At 43.8% G+C, this 19252-nt stretch overlaps 3 protein-coding genes across 4 annotated transcripts; 1 reads left to right on the top strand and 2 right to left on the bottom strand.

Moving 5' to 3' along the window:
* Positions 1-2584: 2584 nt before the first annotated feature.
* adap2 (ArfGAP with dual PH domains 2) lies at positions 2585-7141 on the bottom strand. Of its 2 annotated transcripts, XM_084465144.1 has the most exons (11): positions 6909-7141; positions 6423-6553; positions 5888-5979; positions 5542-5630; positions 5264-5376; positions 5020-5166; positions 4067-4150; positions 3489-3551; positions 3245-3322; positions 2921-3149; positions 2585-2785 (listed from the first exon to the last, which is right to left on the bottom strand). In XM_084465144.1, exons 1-11 carry the CDS (start codon positions 6994-6996, stop codon positions 2754-2756), a joined length of 1146 nt encoding a protein of 381 aa, XP_084321270.1. In that variant the 5' UTR covers positions 6997-7141; the 3' UTR covers positions 2585-2753. The 2 variants fall into 2 exon arrangements, with proteins under 2 accessions (XP_084321270.1, XP_084321271.1); XM_084465145.1 differs by lacking the exons at positions 3245-3322; positions 3489-3551; positions 4067-4150.
* Positions 7142-7845: 704 nt separating this feature from the next.
* tefm (transcription elongation factor, mitochondrial) lies at positions 7846-10489 on the top strand. Its single transcript, XM_084465593.1, has 5 exons — positions 7846-7981; positions 8109-8584; positions 8672-8821; positions 8965-9143; positions 9771-10489. Exons 1-5 carry the CDS (start codon positions 7939-7941, stop codon positions 10033-10035), a joined length of 1113 nt encoding a protein of 370 aa, XP_084321719.1. The 5' UTR covers positions 7846-7938; the 3' UTR covers positions 10036-10489.
* A 20-nt stretch (positions 10490-10509) lies between these two features.
* Positions 10510-19220, bottom strand: atad5b (ATPase family AAA domain containing 5b; the record flags this gene model as incomplete). Its single annotated transcript, XM_084465592.1, has 14 exons — positions 10510-10757; positions 11694-11837; positions 11994-12862; positions 12948-13066; positions 15180-15384; positions 15477-15541; positions 16118-16211; positions 16494-16756; positions 17015-17186; positions 17460-17608; positions 17715-17800; positions 17894-17987; positions 18089-18352; positions 18623-19220. The coding sequence occupies 14 exons, from the start codon at positions 19218-19220 to the stop codon at positions 10676-10678; spliced, it is 3204 nt and encodes a 1067-aa protein (XP_084321718.1). The 3' UTR covers positions 10510-10675.
* Between the last annotated feature and the right edge of the window lie 32 nt (positions 19221-19252).

Genomic DNA, 19252 nt, shown 5'->3' with positions numbered 1-19252 from the left:
TATTTTGATTCTGCACACCGACGGGCCTGCTGTTCCCAGGTCACAGCGGCAGGCGGCGCTATCGCTCCATGAAACCACGCCCCTTCCACCAAGTACAGCATGCATTATAAATACGTGTCACAATAAATTAATATGTAGGTCTACTACATTTTACAAATGTTTTATTATTTCAACTATTTTTACGCTTTATTACATTTTGTTCCTGTAACCCTCCTTGAATGCACCCATCCGCTGGGATCAGGTTAATCCTTTTTTTTGGGATCAAAGTGATCTCAATCCTGCTAAATCCTGCTTCGGTCCGCTGTCCGTGCGCGCCTTTCCCGCCCAATGCAAGTCTTGCCTCCCCGAAATATGATTGAATGAATGAATGAATATGAAATATTAGTCCTAACTAATTAGTATATGTATGAGATGTAGCATATCTGTTAAAATTAAAAATTTACATGTGAAAAAGTAGGCTACCATGAAAAATGGCAGTGCATTTTGGAGGGGTGTTTATTTGCTAAATCTGGGAAAATGAAGCAAAGCGCGAGCTAAAACTGGAACAAGTGACACTTTTGAGCAGCAAAAGTATAAATTTTTTACTTGAAGCCCACTTTCCTTTTTTAAAGTGTTTGGTGCCCGCAGCCGGCCATGAATACGATCGCATTGTAAGACATATATCTTATAAAGTAATGATGCATTTTATCTGAAAAATACCATAATTATTGCTATTTTGTTACAAATATTTGGATTTTTGTTGTTGATTTGATTAATTGCGCAGCTACCCTGCCGGGCTGCGGGCCGCGAATCTTTTTTTCGTAGGACGGTAGGGGCAAGTACCGCCTTTTTCGCCTCTGATTGGTTAGAAGGGCTCTTGGTTATGGCACAGGGCAGGCTGTCGGCTAGTAGTCTACCACCAACAGAAGTAAACTGTGGTGTATTTTCTACCATTGTCTGACTGCGGCTTCATTCATCTGTGATAGCCTACTAAAAATTACCATCATGCCTTTACTTTGGTATTAATTTGGACATAATAGTTTCATTAAATAGTTTCTGTTAAGCAGGCAGGATGCAAGTTAGGACCAACACATCTCTCCTCACCTCAGGGAGCCTTAATGGACTCTGTGTTGACTGTTCTGTCAATGTTACTCCACTGCAGTGTACAATAGTCGCGTTACATTTCTCGCTGCTTTCCATACCTAGTTCCCTCGGTGTAATTGTGTGACCTGCACTGCACACAGCTGGGCAAAATAGTGCCGTTTTATTCAACGCCTAAGTCGGCTTCTGTACTCTTTAATAGGACGCACTTATCACTGTTCGATTGAGTTAGATTACTTCCGTTGGTGGTAGACTAGCCGACAGCGTGCCCTGTGCCATAATAACCAATCGGAGAAGAGCCCTTCTAACCAATCAGAGGCGAAAAAGGCGGTACGTGTCCCTACCATCCTACGAAAAAAAGATTCGCCTGCGGGCCACGCCCCCCAGGCTTGGTCTGGGTCGGAGTGGTGCAGCCTACATTATGGGTAACTCACTAAGTGTGATTTGGACCGTCTTTGTATTTGCGCTTTGTCCAATCATTCTCGCTAATAACCCCAAAAACACATAATACATGTCTGTGATTCTTAGGATGACCTTATCATACGAGAAGGAAATAAGGTTATATCATATTCCTAGGATGTGTAGCATACCCTTTGTTTAACCTGGTCCAAAGAATAAAATTAAAAAAATAATGGTAATGTTTGGGTGATTGGGACAGAGTATTTTACGGTTGATGAAGCATGGTATGCACAAGGCCCGGGCTATAAGTCCTGGGTGTGATACCAGCACCCACTATCTCCTACTGTCTAAAGGCACCCTTCATCCTTTCCCCATTCCATCTTCTTCCTGATGTTTTGTTCTTTCGCATTTCTCTCCTTTTAGCTGTCTCCCTGCATCTCTTATCCTGCCATATTACTCTGTGATTGATTCATCCATTTGTATCTGTTATGGTTAGTCTGGGTGACTGTGTTCAACTGTTTATTTTGTGATAACAACTACAATTTAGATGTTTGCTGTTAGCTACAAAGACTTGTTTCATTATCTCTGCCATTATGTTTTGTTAGCATAACCTACATATCATTACTACATGGCTAGTTATGACTCTGCATTACAAAACCCTAACATCTCTTTTACCAAGATTTTTAAAACCCACCCAGTGCAGTCTCATATGTGAAATTACAAATCCTACTATGGCGAAGGCATACAATTATCTTCTTGACCTCATACCAATCCCCCTATTACATTGCCTAAAATCGCAAATGTTGAAGACCATGTACATATATTTTTTCATCTGAACCGTTATGTCCCTAACACAATTTATTTTTGGCCAATGGTTTTACTCATAAATGTAGACACATCCTAGGCTTTGCAAAATGACTGGATTGCATTAGGTTTACATGGACACCACCCTCGGCTGCACCATCGGATAACCAACAGCTCAAATGGAACCACAGATTTACAACTCAGGATCACTCGAGCATATGCCTCTTTGAACAACACCAAAATTGTGACAACAGTGAATCAGTAAAGGAAATGTCAAGTGATGGATTAATGTCTATTCAAATAGAAATTAGTGTAATTTAATATTATTGTTCTCATTTACAATCAACAACATTAAACGGGATGGATGGCCCCCAAAGTGACGGCCTATAATACGCCCTATGCCCAGGGCCCGCCCTTTACGCTCTCTTCTGTAAACCGACCAATCGAGTCCCTCTTCTTGCTGCTGTGTGTCACTTCCTTTTTCTCCTCCAATTTGCTTCGTCTGGAGGAAGAAAGACGGACAGACAACAATGGACCGCATTTAGTACCGCCTCTCTGCGTCTCTCTCTCTCTCTCTCTCTCTCTCTCTCTCTCTCATACAGTATATGTATCTATAAAGAGGAGCAGAGGCACTCACTGGAGTAGTCCTGTAGAGTCATGGGTGTAGAGATGACCTCTCGGAGGGCCTCTAGCCACTCCCTCTGGTCCTCCTCCTGTTCACACATGAAGATGAACTGCCTCCCAGGGGTCGTCATGGCGATGCCCCAGTTCCACTTGCCCTGGCGCCTCCCCGCCGGGCTCTGCCCGGCGACCGAGTAGCTATGGCTCGCCGTCCCGATGAAGACGGCCCCCAGCTCTGTGGCATCCTGGTGGGGAACACAGTGGATATGTGCACGTGTCTACTTATATCAGTAAACACAGCAAGTAGATACAAATGGGACTGATTTGTTAGTCAAGTTACCATTGGAGATTTAAAGTACAGAAGCTTTCTGTCTTGTAAACTTAATGTGAACCACCTCTTCTTGAATGGCTCCCACTGCTGCCATGTGGGACACAGGCACGCACACACACACACACACACACACACACACACACACACACACACACACACACACACACACACAGGTAGAAGGGATCAGGCTTAAGTGTATGTCAACAGAATATTTGTATTGATCCATTTTGGAAGTGCTTTGTGAACCACTAACCAAGGGACCTGTTTTCTCCATGTAGCCTTCTTTCAAGCAGCACCTGCTAATCAGAGGTATTAACTGCAAAGGGAGACAAAAGGGGAACAGATCAATAGACCAAAGTACTTCATTATGCACGTCCTATAAGCCATCCTTTACATTTGGGTGATTTTGCTTCAGTGTTTAGATGGGAGCAGAGAGATAATGTCTATAAAACAACTACTCTCTACCTTTACTGTATAGATCATTAACACAACATGCCATCATTTGAATTCCAGGATGTAACACTACAACATATGGAAAGATCCAAGGGAATTTTCCTTGGCCTTATCCATATGTTGTAGTGTTATCCTCTTTACTCATAAGGCACTTTAATTTGTATGATTACATGATATTACAAATGATTGTGAAACGAGTCACAAGCAGACTGATCTTTACGTTTACATGACCAGTTCAGTTATATTTCGTATAAAGAGGCCAAGCATGCTGGAAGTGGATGGAAAATGATTAATCACATTAATCACTGTAGTAACAGCTTTCAGGTCTTTCACAACGTTGAAACGTTGAAATAAAAAATGTAACTGCTGCATTCTCACCACATGCTCTTGAACAGCTGGGTGTTTCCTCTTGAGGTATGCCAACTGAGTCGCCCGAATAGCATTGAACCAGGACACAATTACCTAAAAATAATTTACCAGTTGAGTTTGCAGGATATTTGAATTTAGTTATTATGTCTCACCTGATTATGATCTGCAATTCATTGCGTGTGTAGAATATTGGTGTATTTTAGTGTCTCTCTTTCTTCACATTTCTTAAGTCTATGAACAGGCCAGTGCCTCTCCTACTGATACCAGGTGTTATTTCCAACATTCCTCCATTTGTTATGTCCCAACAAGGACAAACCAACCTGGTCGTCTGGGGCATAGCCACGGCCATATACCTTATCAAGGGAGAGACTGCTTCTGTTCTTGTGTTATTTACATTTTCTTATTATAATACTCGCCCCAAACCTTCGGTTCGGCGAGAAGAGGGATCGACAGCCAAGGAGCACGTCAGGAGACTGCCCCTCACCACCTACACTATAGATTATTCAACCAAAGTCTGTACCTTGCTGTATTACATCCTGGAATAAACCATCTATTCGACCCTCTGATCCAACCTGTCAAGCTTCCTTGATTTACACTTCAAGAATTACTACTACAATTGGGAAAATACACAACACAGAGACTATACAAACAGTTTAGAAATAAGCTGAAATCTAACGTGTCTAGTAAAGTGTATATTATCAAAAAAAATGTATTCAAATTGTTATAAACTCAGGACTAATGCCATGGTTCAGGAGAGCATACAGGGTGTATTTCATGAAACAGGCCAAATCTTGGCCTGTTTTACTGACATGACAGCAGGCAGGTTATAGCACCTTATATAGCATAACCACTGGATCAGCTGACCCCTACACTTACTACAGCCAAGAACCATAGGTTGGTCCTCCCTGCACAATTTAAATGATGCCCAGTTTTCTACGGTACATATGTGGGCAAGTCCTCACCTGTCCACTCTCATGGTAAACAAACAGATTCCTGGTGTGTTCCTCCTGCTGGTAGGAGATCTGCAGGCCGTGAGAGTGGCCTATCTTCTCGGGTTGGAACACTGCGTTCAGGTCCTTCATGTAGATCACACGTTTGGGAACCTTGGACTGGCAGTGGTGGCGGGCAGGGAATCAGTGATGCACAATACTCATGGCTTTGTTGTTCAGCCAGACATCCATCAAATGGTTGATAAAAAGTACCCACGTCTTCTCTGACAAAGTATCTGAGTGTGAACTCTCTCCGGCAGAGCAGGAAGGTCCTCTTGAGAAACGCCTTCTTGTTCTTGCCCTTCTTCCATAGAGCTGCCTCCAATATGTCTGGGTTAGGGCAGATCCATGTGGTCTGTTAAAGATATCCTATCTAACCATGCATACTACACACTTAGGGTGGGCTTCACACTACCAGATGCATTAGTAATGTAATGGAGGTTTTGGTTTGTTATTATTACTTTCTTGTTCATCATCATTTGTTGTTGTTCGTACCTGAGTTATAGTCACGCCGAACGTCATTGTTTTCCCCTGTGAATTCTCTTCTCTCGTATTTTGCACGGATCCATTGATCCCTAAGAACGCTAAAAAGAGGCATGACATTTTCAGTCAATGTTCTAAGAAGTAACCATCCCAGAGCTTGAACTAATTTCTAAGTCTTTCTTGGCCATTAAATATGTATCCACCATTTATAAATATATTGTGATACAGACAGTTGTGCATACGCCTACAGTATTTATATATGGTTCTGGGCCACTAGTATCTGTTCCTCATACAGGGCTCTCTTTCCTTAGTTTAGTCATTTTCACATCATCAAATTTTGACCAAAATCATCACTCACACGCAATCTTTCTGTTGTGGCTGATAGAAAAAAGCAGGGATGCATTTCTCAAACACAGAATTGGAGGAAGTGTTGCCCTTTTCTCTCATGAACTGAAACAAAAAGAGATTACAGCATGGTCAATGTGAGTGGGAAATTGCAGTTCAGCTTATGATTCATCAATTGTCTATAGGCCAGTCTAATGCAAAGCAACACTGACAGAAATCATCCAATAGATTTGAGGTAATTGGTCCAATAATCAAATAATCAATCAATCAGTCAATAATACCACCTATATACCACTAACTATTTTGTTTATAATATATAATAAGATATAATAGCCTGAGAACCACAAAAAAACATAAAATGGTTTGTACACAAGAAAGGCTAAAAGGCAAGACACTCCTCCCTGACAAAGACAGTCTGAGGAGTAATTGGTTAGTATGTTGAGTATGTTTATACTAGTGTTCTATCGCTGATTAGCACCTATGATCACTCATTAATTTCATAAATGAATTCCTTATTGTTTAGGAGTTCATTATAGCCCTCGCTGTACCTCAACAAGAGAGTCTTCCCAGTAATCCAGGCGTATGGACTTGACTCTGCTGACAGCCGGTAAGTCCCGGTGTGTTCCAGAACAGTTCAGACACACGAAAATACCCAGGATGTACGATGCCCAGTCAGGATCTATCAAATTATTGATAAATTAATTTGGTAAGACAGCAGACAACATAGACTGGACATTATACAGTACATTTTGGCTTAATTGCCAGTACTTACAATAGGTACCTTTATCAAAATATAGTTTATATGGCACTAGGTATATGCAGACAGAGTTGTACATTCTATTTTAACTTGTGAATGTTGCGTGCCGTGTACAAACGAGGAACATACAAAGAAAGTATCTAGGCTACTTACACTTCCCCATGTGCAAAATGTGAAAACGTACCTTTGTTTTAAATCAGATAAAAACCACACATGAATTTTTTGAAAATATTCTACCATCTCTTACACAAAATATGACAAAATATTGTGTACTCACCTGGGGCTCCGCAATCAGCACACAAGTGATTTCCTGGCTTTTTCATCAAATCAAGCAAGATCTTCTTATTTCTTTCTGGATTTGCCATAGGTCATAGGTTGCTGCTATTGAAATGACTATTAAGTCCCACCTAAGAGGCTACAGTGTAAGAAGTAGTCCATATTTGCACAAAGGTTAAAATAACCACTGGGTTCCTTTCAGTGGGCCAAGAGATTGAGAATTTCCTCTTGGCACAAAAGCCTGACACGGTTTATTGTTCTCCCAGGCAACGCAGTAGGCCTAACTCAGAAATAACAGAAACAGGAAGTCAGACCAGCTTCTATTCATATTTCTATATATACATATGCTATTATGGTATGGAATTACTTTTTAAATGCTCTATGTCCCTTGAGCTTTGCATTCCCCATTGAAGTCTGTATCAAATGGAATAAATGTCTGTAACACATTTCACAAGTTTTGATTATTACTGCAATATGTCATGCCATGTCATCACTTAAAGATTTGGACGTTTGTGATAATCCAGTGTGATTATCTAGAATAAGTTGTGGTGTATGAAGTCTACAAAAATATATAGCATTTTGCTTTAATGTCAACATTTTCCAGTGTGATTATCTAGGATAAGTTGTGGTGTATGAAGTCTACAAAAATATATCGGATTTTTCTTTAATATCAACATTTTCCAGTGTGATTATCAAGAATATGTTGTGGTGTATGAAGTCTACAAAAGTATATAGTATTTAAGAAATGAGCTAGTTAAAATCTAGAAACAGTACCAGGCCTACAATAATACCTTAATTAATACATTTCATACGTGTGTGTGAGCTAGTTTGAAATTGTTAATTTAAATGTAAAAGGCCTTCCTGATAAAGAAGAAACAAGCATAGCGCGGAACTACTTTCCTAGTAGCCTTGTTTGAGGTCGGGCTTTTGTATAGTAACGGACAACAACTAGGGGCAAAGGCAAAGTTATCACAGCTCAACAATGCTTGTAACGAATTGTTCATAAATATACTGTACATAAACTGAGGACTATGTTGGTCGCCAGGCGATTAGTATCATCCTTTATCCAGAGGGGTATGTTTCAAAGACGTGCAACTTATTTGCTATTATCAATGAAAAAGTACCGACCGGCTAATCTAGTTTGTCTATTTATTATCCTCCCGATTACATCTAATGGCTGCCATATTCATTAACCCTACAGGAAATAATTCCGGCCCATCTGGTTTGTTCAGCCGTCCTCATGGAGCCTTCCCTGAACTGGAACCCCGGTATCTTCAATGCACGTGTTGCTGGAGAAGTCGGGTCCCCGTCGCAGGGTTCGAGACCCTGAACGCGAACCTCATCCCTACTGCGCCGTGTACAGATGACATATCGCTGGACACCTGCTACACTGCAGACCAGCGGGAGGTCATCCTCCGGACCTTGAACAATGCTTCGGAGTCCGAGCTGGCCGGTGTCAAGTTGTTGCGAGGACGCAAGTCGGTCAACATTGTTGATTACAGGACCAAAAATGGACCTTTCAGAAGTCTCGAGAGTGTGGTGAATGTGCCCCTGCTGAAGCATAAGAGTGCGCTCGTAGTTTTTAACTCTATTCTCAATCCGCTCAAGAAAGAGAAGAAGGTGAAGGTTCAGTTGATGAAGTTTATCAAACCTGAGGTGGACAGAGCCTGGCTTGAGGTGAGCCGTACCTTACTCATTTAAGTGACACTTTTATCAAAAGTGAATTGCCGTGCATGCTCATTCCAAAATGTGTTTATTTTTCAGGAAGCCACTTCCATAGTGTCAATAATATGTGGGACTAACAAAGTTGCCTGGGCCCATGTGGACAGAGGGATGATGGTGCTGGACTGGCAACAACTGGACTGTCCTAACTTTTTAAAGGGGACCTACATTGCTTCATCTTACTTAAATGATGCAAGTATAGACTCTGGCCAGATTGTTAATTGCATGTTGGGTAGTACCCTAATTATGATGTTTGCTTTAAAAAACAGCATGCACATATAAGGAGACCTACACCTGTACACTAGTAACTTGTGCTCCTTTGTTTCTTGCACCAGATCTCTAATGTTGTGTCCCAGCTGCCCCCAGCAGACTTCTACTTGGTAGAGAAGCCCTCCATCTCCCTACAGAACACCACTCTGTTCCCCATCATGGCTCACATGCGCTCAGTGGAGGCCATGCTGTTTGCACTGCTGGAGCCCAAAATCTACCAGACAGACTCAAACACACCTCCCAGGTAGTACAAAAATCAATTCAGTAAAAAAGGGCCCCTATTTTACCACCAGGTGTGAGTGTGACTAGCTGTTACAAGCCCTTTAAAAAATCTCCCTCTAAGCACCTTCTAGTGACATCACAAGTGGGAAACCCAGATGTTTATTACTGGATAGTTAAGCCTACCACTTCGTACAGTCCACTGGGTAGGCTGTTAGACTAGGGCCCCATTAAATATGGCAAATAACATGTTGATACTGAGAAACCTGTAATTATGTCATACTAAAGCAATTTTAAATGTTTGTGCTGATCAACTTTGTATATTTATTAATCTGTAACTTTCTTTGTACTTGGCCTCAAATCTAAACTGGTCATATGCAGATCTCAATGTCTGATGCCAAATATTAATGATTACCTAAGAAAGATTGATTAACTCATCGGTTTAGGCTAGGGCCTCCAAATTGTGTTCTCCCATTCTACATTTGGGCTAAGCAAATGCTGCATAGACATTTCTGCTATTACTATTTATGTAAGAATAAAACAGGCTAAAAATTAATAAATGGCTGGCTAAAAAAATGTATTTAACATTAACAACTATTCTTTTAAATGGTGGAAATGTGTGCTAGTATAAAGTCGAGCTCGTCCTCCTCAGGGTCCTGAACATGATGCGTCTGGCCGTGGGGCGCCACTTCGGCCTGATGGTCGGGGAGTCGCGGACCAGCGGCGCCCAGGCCGTGCGTCAGATGATGACCGAGTCGGTGACGCAGAAGCTGCCGCGGCTCAACTTCCCCCAGGACCTGCTGCTGAAGTACAGGAACGCCTTCCAGATGGGGCGGGGCCGGGGGGGCGAGGAGCTGTGTGACGCCCTGCTGCAGGCCGTGGCCTTCTACGAGCTGCTCAGTGAGTCGTCTAGGTAGGCCTGGCCCGGGATAGTTCCCAGCCTAGCTTGTGCTAGAAGGACAGCCGGCTCGTTCCCAACTCACCCAAGGTCCAGGTGCCGACCAGGAGACGGTTGACAGTGGTTGCAGGTGTGTTTCAGTAGTTGATTGAAGACGGGAGTCTTGAAGGATCACGGTCTCCGATTCAAGTTTTCTCCCGAATGACCGTGAGTTGGTGTTGGTGAAACCGACCTTTTCACTGTATTTATATATATTTTTTACTTTTTCTCGTACTATGTACATGCAAAGCAGTGTTTCGCAGAATGAACACAAACTGTTGGACATAACAATGTGGGAATTTGGTGATGTGGGAAATGTGTTGGTTGTGCTTCTTGGTAGGTGTGTTTTGGTAAAATAAAGAGTGGCCACTTTCATTCCTGCGGTCCCTGAACCTCGACACCGATCTCCTGTATGAATGAAATAACAATAACTGGAACTGAAGTTACAAAAATATGGGTTTTATTTATTCTTGTTTTCCCTTAAATGTATACACACACACACAGAACCGTTTTCCCCTCCTTGACTGTATACATTGATGCATACACTTCATGAGACAATAAAGAGGTCTGTTTAATTGAATTAAGCAGATGTTAAAAATACGTCAAATGACTTCAATACTTTACTCCATGCACTCCTCAGCCAGCAGTTGCATCGTTGTGTTGGAGAGACCCAGATGAATGCTGCGCAGGTAGTTCTGAAACCTATTGCAAATTGCAGGTCATCATTATTCACTAGAGCACACAAAATAAGCCTGAGAGCATCCTGATCACTTCACATCCAGTTTCACCACATGGATCAGTCTGGACCTCTATCATGGGCGGCAGTACTTGCCCTAACAGATCCACTTCAGCCAATCATCGGTGCAAAACATGTGATGCGATCAAGGTGCGCAGTCCAGTGGATACAATTTGTTCAAGTTGTTATGGAGCCTATTTCTGCACCTATGGCTGTGTCTACTCTACTAATGTTGACATTACCCCTTGTTGCTTTCGGGAGACACCATTAGTGTTTTTCCAGCTGTGGCCTGTATTTTACGTCAACTACAATGCAGTGATGGGCCACGAGTTACATTGTAATTCCTGAAAATATGTGGATGGCTAGAGGTCCAGACTGACTGAAAACAGAATGTGTGCTCACGTGATCAGGATGGTCTCCAGGCTACAAAATAACCCCCATGCTTAGGTTTTGTGTGTTTATCACCGGTTCTCAAAAAAACACCAACAAGAGATTCAGTCTCCATAACATCCTCAACTCAATCTGCTGGGGATCTCCTTGGCTTGCATCCGGGACCCAAGTCAGTAATAAAACGCCGGGATGCAAGGCAACAGCACCCCCTACTGCAACTCGGGTCAACCACCCTGATATGTGGTTTAGAAGGAGATTTATGTACCTTCAATAGCAACGGTTTTAGATTTTAATAATACATTACGTTTATCCACCGATTTGAAGACACTCAAAGCCTTTTACATATTGTCATATTCCTTCATTCCTTCACCCTCTAACACATTTCAGGAACGTCCACCAATCCACGCCTTCTCAGTTAGTCTACGTTTTCCCGCAAATCCCAACAATCATGTTCCTGGCATCAAGCCAGCTGAGAGCTAAACCACACAGGGCAGTAGTGTTGCAGGGCTCACCTGCCGTGCTCCTGTAGCTGGTGGTGACAGATGGAACGCAGGGTGGACATGTAGTCCAGGCAGACGGTCCGTCTGCTCCCCAGCAGACTGAACCCCCGGCTCTGGAGGACCGCCCGGCTCAGCTCAAACCTCCGCTGGGCCGTGCTAGAGTTACCAGATCAGAGATACGTCGTTTGAAGTGAAAACTAGAGGGGGTAAAGTGGATCCAAGCTTCATACAGGCCAAATCAAGGGATCCTCCATGAAAAGGAAGTCATGATAAATGTCGTGCGAGAGTGGTGTAAACATCTGATCTGGTCACCTGGTGATGACACTCCTGGGCTGGGGGAGAAGGTGCTCCCCAGAGCTCAGTCTCTGGGCGGACCCAGGAAGGGACAGTCTGTCCATGGGTTCCTCCCACTCCACACCCCCCACTTCCTGGCTCCATGTCGGGGCGCCACTGCTCGCTGCAGACACCCCCCCCTGGTAGACATGGAACCCCAAGCCCTCGACCGCAGCCTGGATCTCCAACAGCCCCTCCTGCTGTCTCCATGTCCTCTCCGCCCCTCCTTGTCTCATCTCATCCACCAGGCCGTCCTTCACCTCCGCTCCTGTCCAGAAGAACTCTTTGGAGACACAGGGCCCTGAAACGTGCGGTTCAACGTTTACCACGGTGGAGTCTAGGTAAGACATGAGGTCGACAAAGTGGGTTAAGGCTTCCAACCGTGTCGACGCTTTGGTTCCTTTATCTCCAGTTTCATCCACAGAGCCCCGGGGTCCTAAATGAGTTCCCTCCATAGACAGCTGCCCTTTCGGTAGTGGTGGTTTGAGAGCACTATTAGGAGACGATCTGCTACAGTCAGTAAGAGTCAAAATGCCCTTCCTTCTACTCAGCCTGGAGGTGTTTCTTAAACAGGTCCTCGTCGTTGTTGATGACGCAGCCTTCAGATCAACATTTCCCCCCTGTTGTTGTCCTTGGTGTTGGACTGGAGGTTGGCTGGCAGGTAGAGGTGGTTCAGTGTGTGTCCTGGCATTGGGGTCTTTATCTGGGCAACAGTTTGTGGTTTCCTGGGTGCTGGCTGGCAGAGGTAGGAGCAGCTCCAGGTTTGAATACAACAGGGGGAAATGTCTTCGCCAGCTTTCAGTAAGGACGGTCAGAAGCTCATTTTCTGGCTCGGCCCAGGACTGGCACTGAAGATAAAAGGACCATTTAAACAAAATTATATTTCAAACATGTATCCCCCACCCCTCCACACACACTAATATAAATACCTGCCTTTAGAAGCTGTGATATATTCCGCTGAGTCAAAGTGTTGAGACAAGCCAGGGCAGGGCAGCCAGCAGTGTCAGCTGGCAGGGGAACACACTTTACCCTCTCTTCACCATCCTTGGTGCCTACAATTAAACAATACGAAAACATAATACAAACAGTTAAAACACACTGTATATTGCTCCAAAGGTGTACATTTTCACCAGTAAAACCATTTTAATCACATCTTGGTCAGGAAGGATGAGAAGGAAGGGCACCAATACCATTAACGTAGGGTGGTCAGGTAGGGCGATGCGTCATTCAGGTGAGTGTCAGTCTTGTGCCCACATCATGAAAAGTGACGAAATAAGTAGTGATGTGAATACATTTTTTACTAATAGTGTGTGTGTATGGTGCATCAAGATTCTCAAAGTGTACATTAACAATACATATAACATAAAAATACAAATAAAGGATAGTCTAAAAGGAAAATGCCAATATTAAATATTCCTGGCGTGAGGCAGAGCTGTATAAAGTACTAGAGACCCAGATCCCTAAAAGTACAAGTACTATATCAAAAAGTGACTTGAGTAGAAGTTGAGGTGTTCTTTAAACACCACACTTAAGTGGAAGTACTGAAGTACTAAAGTATTCAAAATGATTTGTACTTAAGTATTGTATTATTTTTAGTACTGAAAGTAAAAGTACAAGTATTGTGTTATGTTTATATTAAAGAAAGCAGTCAAAAGTTAGAATATCATATTGTTTATATTATTTCAAATATTTAAACATATCCTTGATATGTTTCTTCAAACTCGACTGTGAATTTTTGAAGGCCATTATTTTGCAATCTTTCGGGAGGCAGAGTAGGCACTTCCTTTGATATGAATTGTCTTTTACTCCGACAAAAGAAGACATGGACTCTAAGTAGGGCCAGGGGTGGTCTCTGTCATCACCCTCACCACGATCATTCGAAGGTGTTGAAGGTGGTGTTTCTGGGTCTTACATCTTGAAATGGAACGGGAGCACGCGGTCCTCTTATATACAGCTTGATTGCTTGATTTGCCCAATGATGAGCCAGCTTCATCAAACCTGGTGACAGAGCCATCTACCGCTCTGGCATTGATACTATGGGTTTGATATGATTCCTAACATTTTTATAATTGTAACGAGTAACGATTCAGCACATGAATGTATCGGAGTAAAAGTATTGAACTCATCAAAAATATGTAGTGAAGTAAAAGTGGAAGTAGGAGAAAAAAATAATACTCCAGTAAAGTACAGATACAGCATTTTAGTACTTAAGCACAGTAGTGAAGTAGTTCTACTTTGTTACTATACATCTCTGGCATGAGCCGTGAGGCATCTATGTCTTGTCCTCTATCTGGCATTTTCACCCTCTTTATGTGAACTTATATTTGCTCTCTTGCTGTGAAGGACTAGGTCTCTAGTCCTTCACATATTCTGCTTTTTGGGGTCCTAGAAGTTGGTCCTATGTAGGCTAGGCCACAAACACATTTGATCCAAGTTTATGGTATTGGGTCAAGAACAGAGGATGCCGATGATTTTAAATTATTTACAACCAGTGACACCTTGGTGTGCAATAAGTGCAGACTCTACTCTACTCATTTATACGCATTACCTCACTTGTCTGGCACTGGGAAAGTGTTTTGATATGCACTTATATCTTCTAACGCTACTAATGTAATCACAAAGTACTTGTGATTACATTAGTAGCATTTCTATTTATTATTTTTTTTATTTTTTCTGCAAGGAAGAGAAATTAAGATCATTACACTCTCCAACATAGAAGTACAGTCGTTTAACTTTAGCCTCAAGTCAGGTCCACTTAGTCAGGATGGACATGGTTTTAGTCCCTCAACTTATCAGAGAAATGTATGCAATGCAACCAGTTGTACTGATGTTGGCTTGTTATGAATTAATTCAGAACAAGTCAAACTTTTAGCTCTGGCCTTCAAGTGTCAACTAAATTTGAAAACTAGTCACATTTCCCTAGACGTTTTGATCAGGCCTCATTCACGAGGAATTCTTGACGCCATAGAGAGTCTGAACATCAAATATTATAATCACTGGCCTTCATTTATAGTTTAAAAGAGAGGTTCATAAATTGTAGCGTTATCTAGGTCAAGCAGAAAGCACTTCTGTTCTCTTACTTCCTACGAGCCGTGTTCTTCAGTTAACAGTCCCAGGAGCGAGCGTTATAAGAACATGAACAGAAGAATAAATCGACTGCCTTACGGTCCACCCCGCCAGGAACCCACTGCCTGGGCCGTCTCGTCCGTGGGGGTCGCCGACCCACACTGCTCTTCACCAGGAAGTGCAGTTGGAGCAGACAGCGCCTGAGGTCCCCCTGGCACTCGGCCAGGAGGCCCGCCACCTCATGCTGCCGAGTCCTGGCCTTCTCCGCCAGACACACCAGACGCAGGTAGCTGCAGGCGTTCACCTGGGGAACAGGGAGGTACAGGACACCACTCACCACCTGTCGGTGCCGTTACTGGTCCCATGTTAAACTGGATCGTACAGGTCTGAACTTACAGCTGAGGGCCTTTTAAAGACGATTTCTTCCACGTCGCTTTCAAATCTCTCTTTGAATGATGGATCTACAGAGGAGACACGGTCTTGCATTACACAGTGAGACAGAAAATCATCTGAGACGGAAAGGGTACACTGGACAAGATTTCTTTCCATTCAATCTCTAAAATGGAAGAGTGTATATGTGGCAAACACAATCTGGTATTTTAATGTGTAATGCTTTAGAAATGAAAGCCAACTTTTAAATGCATAAAACAAAGAAAACACCATTTTGTTACCCAGCACTAACCCTAACCCTAAGTCATGTAAACTTGTTAGCATAAAGAGCTTCAGATCTTCCTGATGCTTAGTACACACCCTGATAACCCCAAACTACGGATTTACATTGTCCATTACTTCAATATGTAATCACTCAATATCACTGTTCACAAGCTGTGTAATCCTGCTGACCCAACTACATGGTTGACCAATAGCCAGCCGAGTTAGGCGAGGGACAGACCAAGCGTAACCAGACAACACGTACGTCTGTTTCTTACCGACACATTCTCAATGAAAAGCGACACTGATTGAAAGAGTTACAAAAATAACTTCTACTCCATGTTACTAGCAGGCATAAAAGCCATTGAGAAACCCAGTCCATTTACCACTGGTGGTCAGAACCACGGGCCTCTTGGTGGTGGTCATCAGGGTCTTGATGGCTGAGAGGAAGCCCACGTCATCGTCAAATATGACATCAACCTGTTCATCAAAACACACGATGCAAGCGCCTCTGAAACCCACCGCAGGATCAGAGCTTTGGTGACATATGCATGCCACAATAGGCTTCCACCAAATGGGAAGATCTCGTACCACGGGTCTGTGTACACACTCTGTATTGCTTTAACAGTTTATCGAATTTGTCATACAAATACAGCACAATTGTACAAATCATTTCAGCCAATAACTAAGAACCGAGGATTTAGCGCAAAAGTCCCTTTTTAGAGCGGGATGGGCGGCCAGTAGAACAGAGAGCAGTCTGACCTCCTCGAAGAGAACAAGTGACGCGGCTGCTGTGCGGAGATCCCGCCTCCCCGCTCGCGCTGGTCTTGTTGCGAGATGGCATGGCTCCTGGTGGTTGTCGGGAGACGGGCTAGCGGCCACGGCCGGGTCCTCTGCTGTGGTCTTGAAGAAGCTGGCCAGAGCAGCGACGCCACGGCCCGGGGGTTTTCTGCGTCGGGAGCGGCCCTGGTGGGCCACGGGTTTCCGTTTTGAGGTGGAGACGGTGGTTTTGGAGGTCTTTTCACCTGTGACAAGAAACCATTTTCAGAGGATATTACAGTATTTCCAACAATAAATAAATGGTATAATGACAATCAATGACCAAAAATAAAAAGAGTTGGGCAATGGCAATACGAGCTGAATTAGCAGGGTAGACTTAACGAGAGACATGCGCACACACCTAATAATATCATTACAACTGTGGCTTATTCTCAGAGCCGCACACACATGACAAACAACGGACGAGATGAGGCTGCACTGTGTCTGACTAACTCTGGCCCTACCCGGTAAAGCATCTGGCTTGCTGCGCCTGTTGTGGGGGTTGTAGTTGTTGTAGTAGGCAGGCCTGAGGGCCTCTTTTCCTGGGGCCTCCACAAGGTGAGACTGGGTGACCTCCTTCAGCTGGGCCAGGACACACCGGCCATGCCGCTGGGAGGAGCAGTTCACCTCGAACACCTGCCGACGAAAGAGTTCAGAAAGGAACCATCAGCTGAAACACGTACGTATGCACCACAATCCCAGACAAATGTACAGCCTCTCAATTTCCTTCTGATTGAAATGAAAAGCTGACTATGATTATTATACTCATTTCAGGTATGGTTTCCCAGCGCCAGTAAGCACAATCCTGCTCATTTTCTAAAACTTGCTCCATGGCACTAAGACACGTTACGGTGTAGCCACAGGGACAAGGACTAGAACCTCAACTGGCACTGTTCTCGGTCCACCGACCTTGAAGCCGAGCTCCAGAGCGCAGGCGTACACAGAGGCCGTCTTGCCCACCCCAGGAGGCCCGGTGATCAGCAGGGTGGTGGACAGCTGCTCCCCCGTCTCCCCCTCAGACCCAGCCTCGCCCTGGAAGTCCCCACAGTCCCACAAGCCTGCAACAGAAACACATTCTGGGTGCTGTCGTGTTTCCAGAACGCATCCTGGGAACTGAGTTTCAAGTGAGTCATCAACCCAAAAAATAATGTGCCCAAATCAAACCATCGTCGTCGTCGCGTGGGCACTTCCTTTCAACTTCTTCTCTCTGATCGCATCGATCCACCCTCAGTCTCCATTTCTTCAACCAACTTCAAAAAGACAAATCAGAAGGAAGACAATAACTCGGTCTCAAGACCTCTGGTACAAATCCCTGGAGAGATGTGTGCGTACCTAAACCTCACCTGTGCACTTTATTCACTGAGCCAGAGTTGCCAATAACCTCGCTGGAATGCAAAGGGCTGTACTTCTCTGTCCAAAGAACATCGCTAACACCGGCTTCTCCACACAGAAAAACAAATTAACTTATTAATTTCCAGAAATGGTTTCAAGGTGTATTTTACACCAGTTGATGTAAATGCTCAGACCTCAATTTGTACCTGTATCCGGATCGTAAGTGACGGCTTCTGTCTCTGATTGGATTTTCGGTGTGGGTTGAGGCGTGTCACAAAGTCCAGCGCCCTGTTTCAGGCGCTTCAGTCTTTGAGTGCGACTTAGCCTAGAGTGTCCTTGCACAGCGTCGGTGGAGAGGACTCCGGTCTCCGAGGGCCTACAGGTGGTCCTCTCCACGAGCACAGTTTGCCTCTGCCTCTTGGAATCCTTGCCAGGAACATTCACCTCGTGGTGGCGTTTCCTTTTCTCAACTAAATGGTGGATTAAGGAGAGGTGTAGGGAGGGAATGTGTGTCAAGTTTCCTCAGCTTGGAAATAAAAGCCTCTCACTTCTCTTAAATGTGTGCATGTTTGGAAAACACAATGATGTGGAACAATCATACCACATCATTATTATTGTACAATAATTATCGACCACATTTTGGGTAACCAAGACATTTTGGGTGGCAAAGACATTTGTATGGATCCATATTTCCTATACTTCATCATCGTCATCCCTATCCCTAATTGTTATACACTCACCTGGAGATAACAAATTACATTTGTTTTCACTGGACTTCTTTTGCAGGAAGCGAAACACTCTTCTGGCAGGAAATGTAGGATTTGAATTTTTGATTTCTTCTAGATAGTTGTGTGGACTTGAGTCGGACTGTGATGTGCAGGCGGGGGTTATCGCTTCGTACCTCTGCTTCAGCCAATGTTTCGGTGATGATCGTTTACTTTGGAACGACTGGACACTCTCTCTCCGAGGACTAACGGGGTTTGTCAGCAGACCATTCAACCGGTCCTGATCATGGTGTTGTTTACACACGGGTTTAGCCCTGGCATGTTGTTGTTTTGTCCGCATCTCACAAACTCCAAGTTTGCTTGTATGACTTTCCTCGGGTTGAAGTTTATAAACGTTGGTAATAACTTGCCTCTCGGCAGCACATGTAGACCTGCACTCTCCATCATTGGTGTCATCGCTCAGTCGAGCCAAATCCTTCTTCGACACAGCCTCGGTGTCAGAGCCGCTTTCTACAGGTGAAAGGAGGAGGTTTATTTTATCACTTTGTGCCACCACCCTGTTTTGAAACTCTCCGACTGCGGCGTTGTTTCTCCGCGTCAGTTTGTTCCGCATTGCAGCCAAATTAATTCATGACTGCTCCTTCT

Source organism: Micromesistius poutassou, assembly GCF_964030765.1.
Source record: "Micromesistius poutassou genome assembly, chromosome: 3".
In the NCBI taxonomy this organism is placed as follows: Eukaryota; Metazoa; Chordata; class Actinopteri; order Gadiformes; family Gadidae; genus Micromesistius; species Micromesistius poutassou.
The sequence above is the reverse complement of the archived record's forward strand: the minus strand, read 5'-3'. Positions and strand labels throughout refer to the sequence as shown.

Coding starts and splice junctions, on each gene's coding strand:
- adap2 (XM_084465144.1), bottom strand. CDS start 6,996: ATGGCAAATCCAGAAAGAAATAAGAAGATCTTGCTTGATTTGATGAAA. Junction 5,377..5,541: donor TCGGCGTGACTATAACTCAG/GTACGAACAACA, acceptor GCCCTAACCCAG/ACATATTGGAGGCAGCTCTA. Junction 4,151..5,019: donor TTTACCATGAGAGTGGACAG/GTGAGGACTTGC, acceptor AATTATTTTTAG/GTAATTGTGTCCTGGTTCAA.
- tefm (XM_084465593.1), top strand. CDS start 7,939: ATGTTGGTCGCCAGGCGATTAGTATCATCCTTTATCCAGAGGG. Junction 7,982..8,108: donor ATCATCCTTTATCCAGAGGG/GTATGTTTCAAA, acceptor TTAACCCTACAG/GAAATAATTCCGGCCCATCT. Junction 8,822..8,964: donor CTTCATCTTACTTAAATGAT/GCAAGTATAGAC, acceptor TTCTTGCACCAG/ATCTCTAATGTTGTGTCCCA.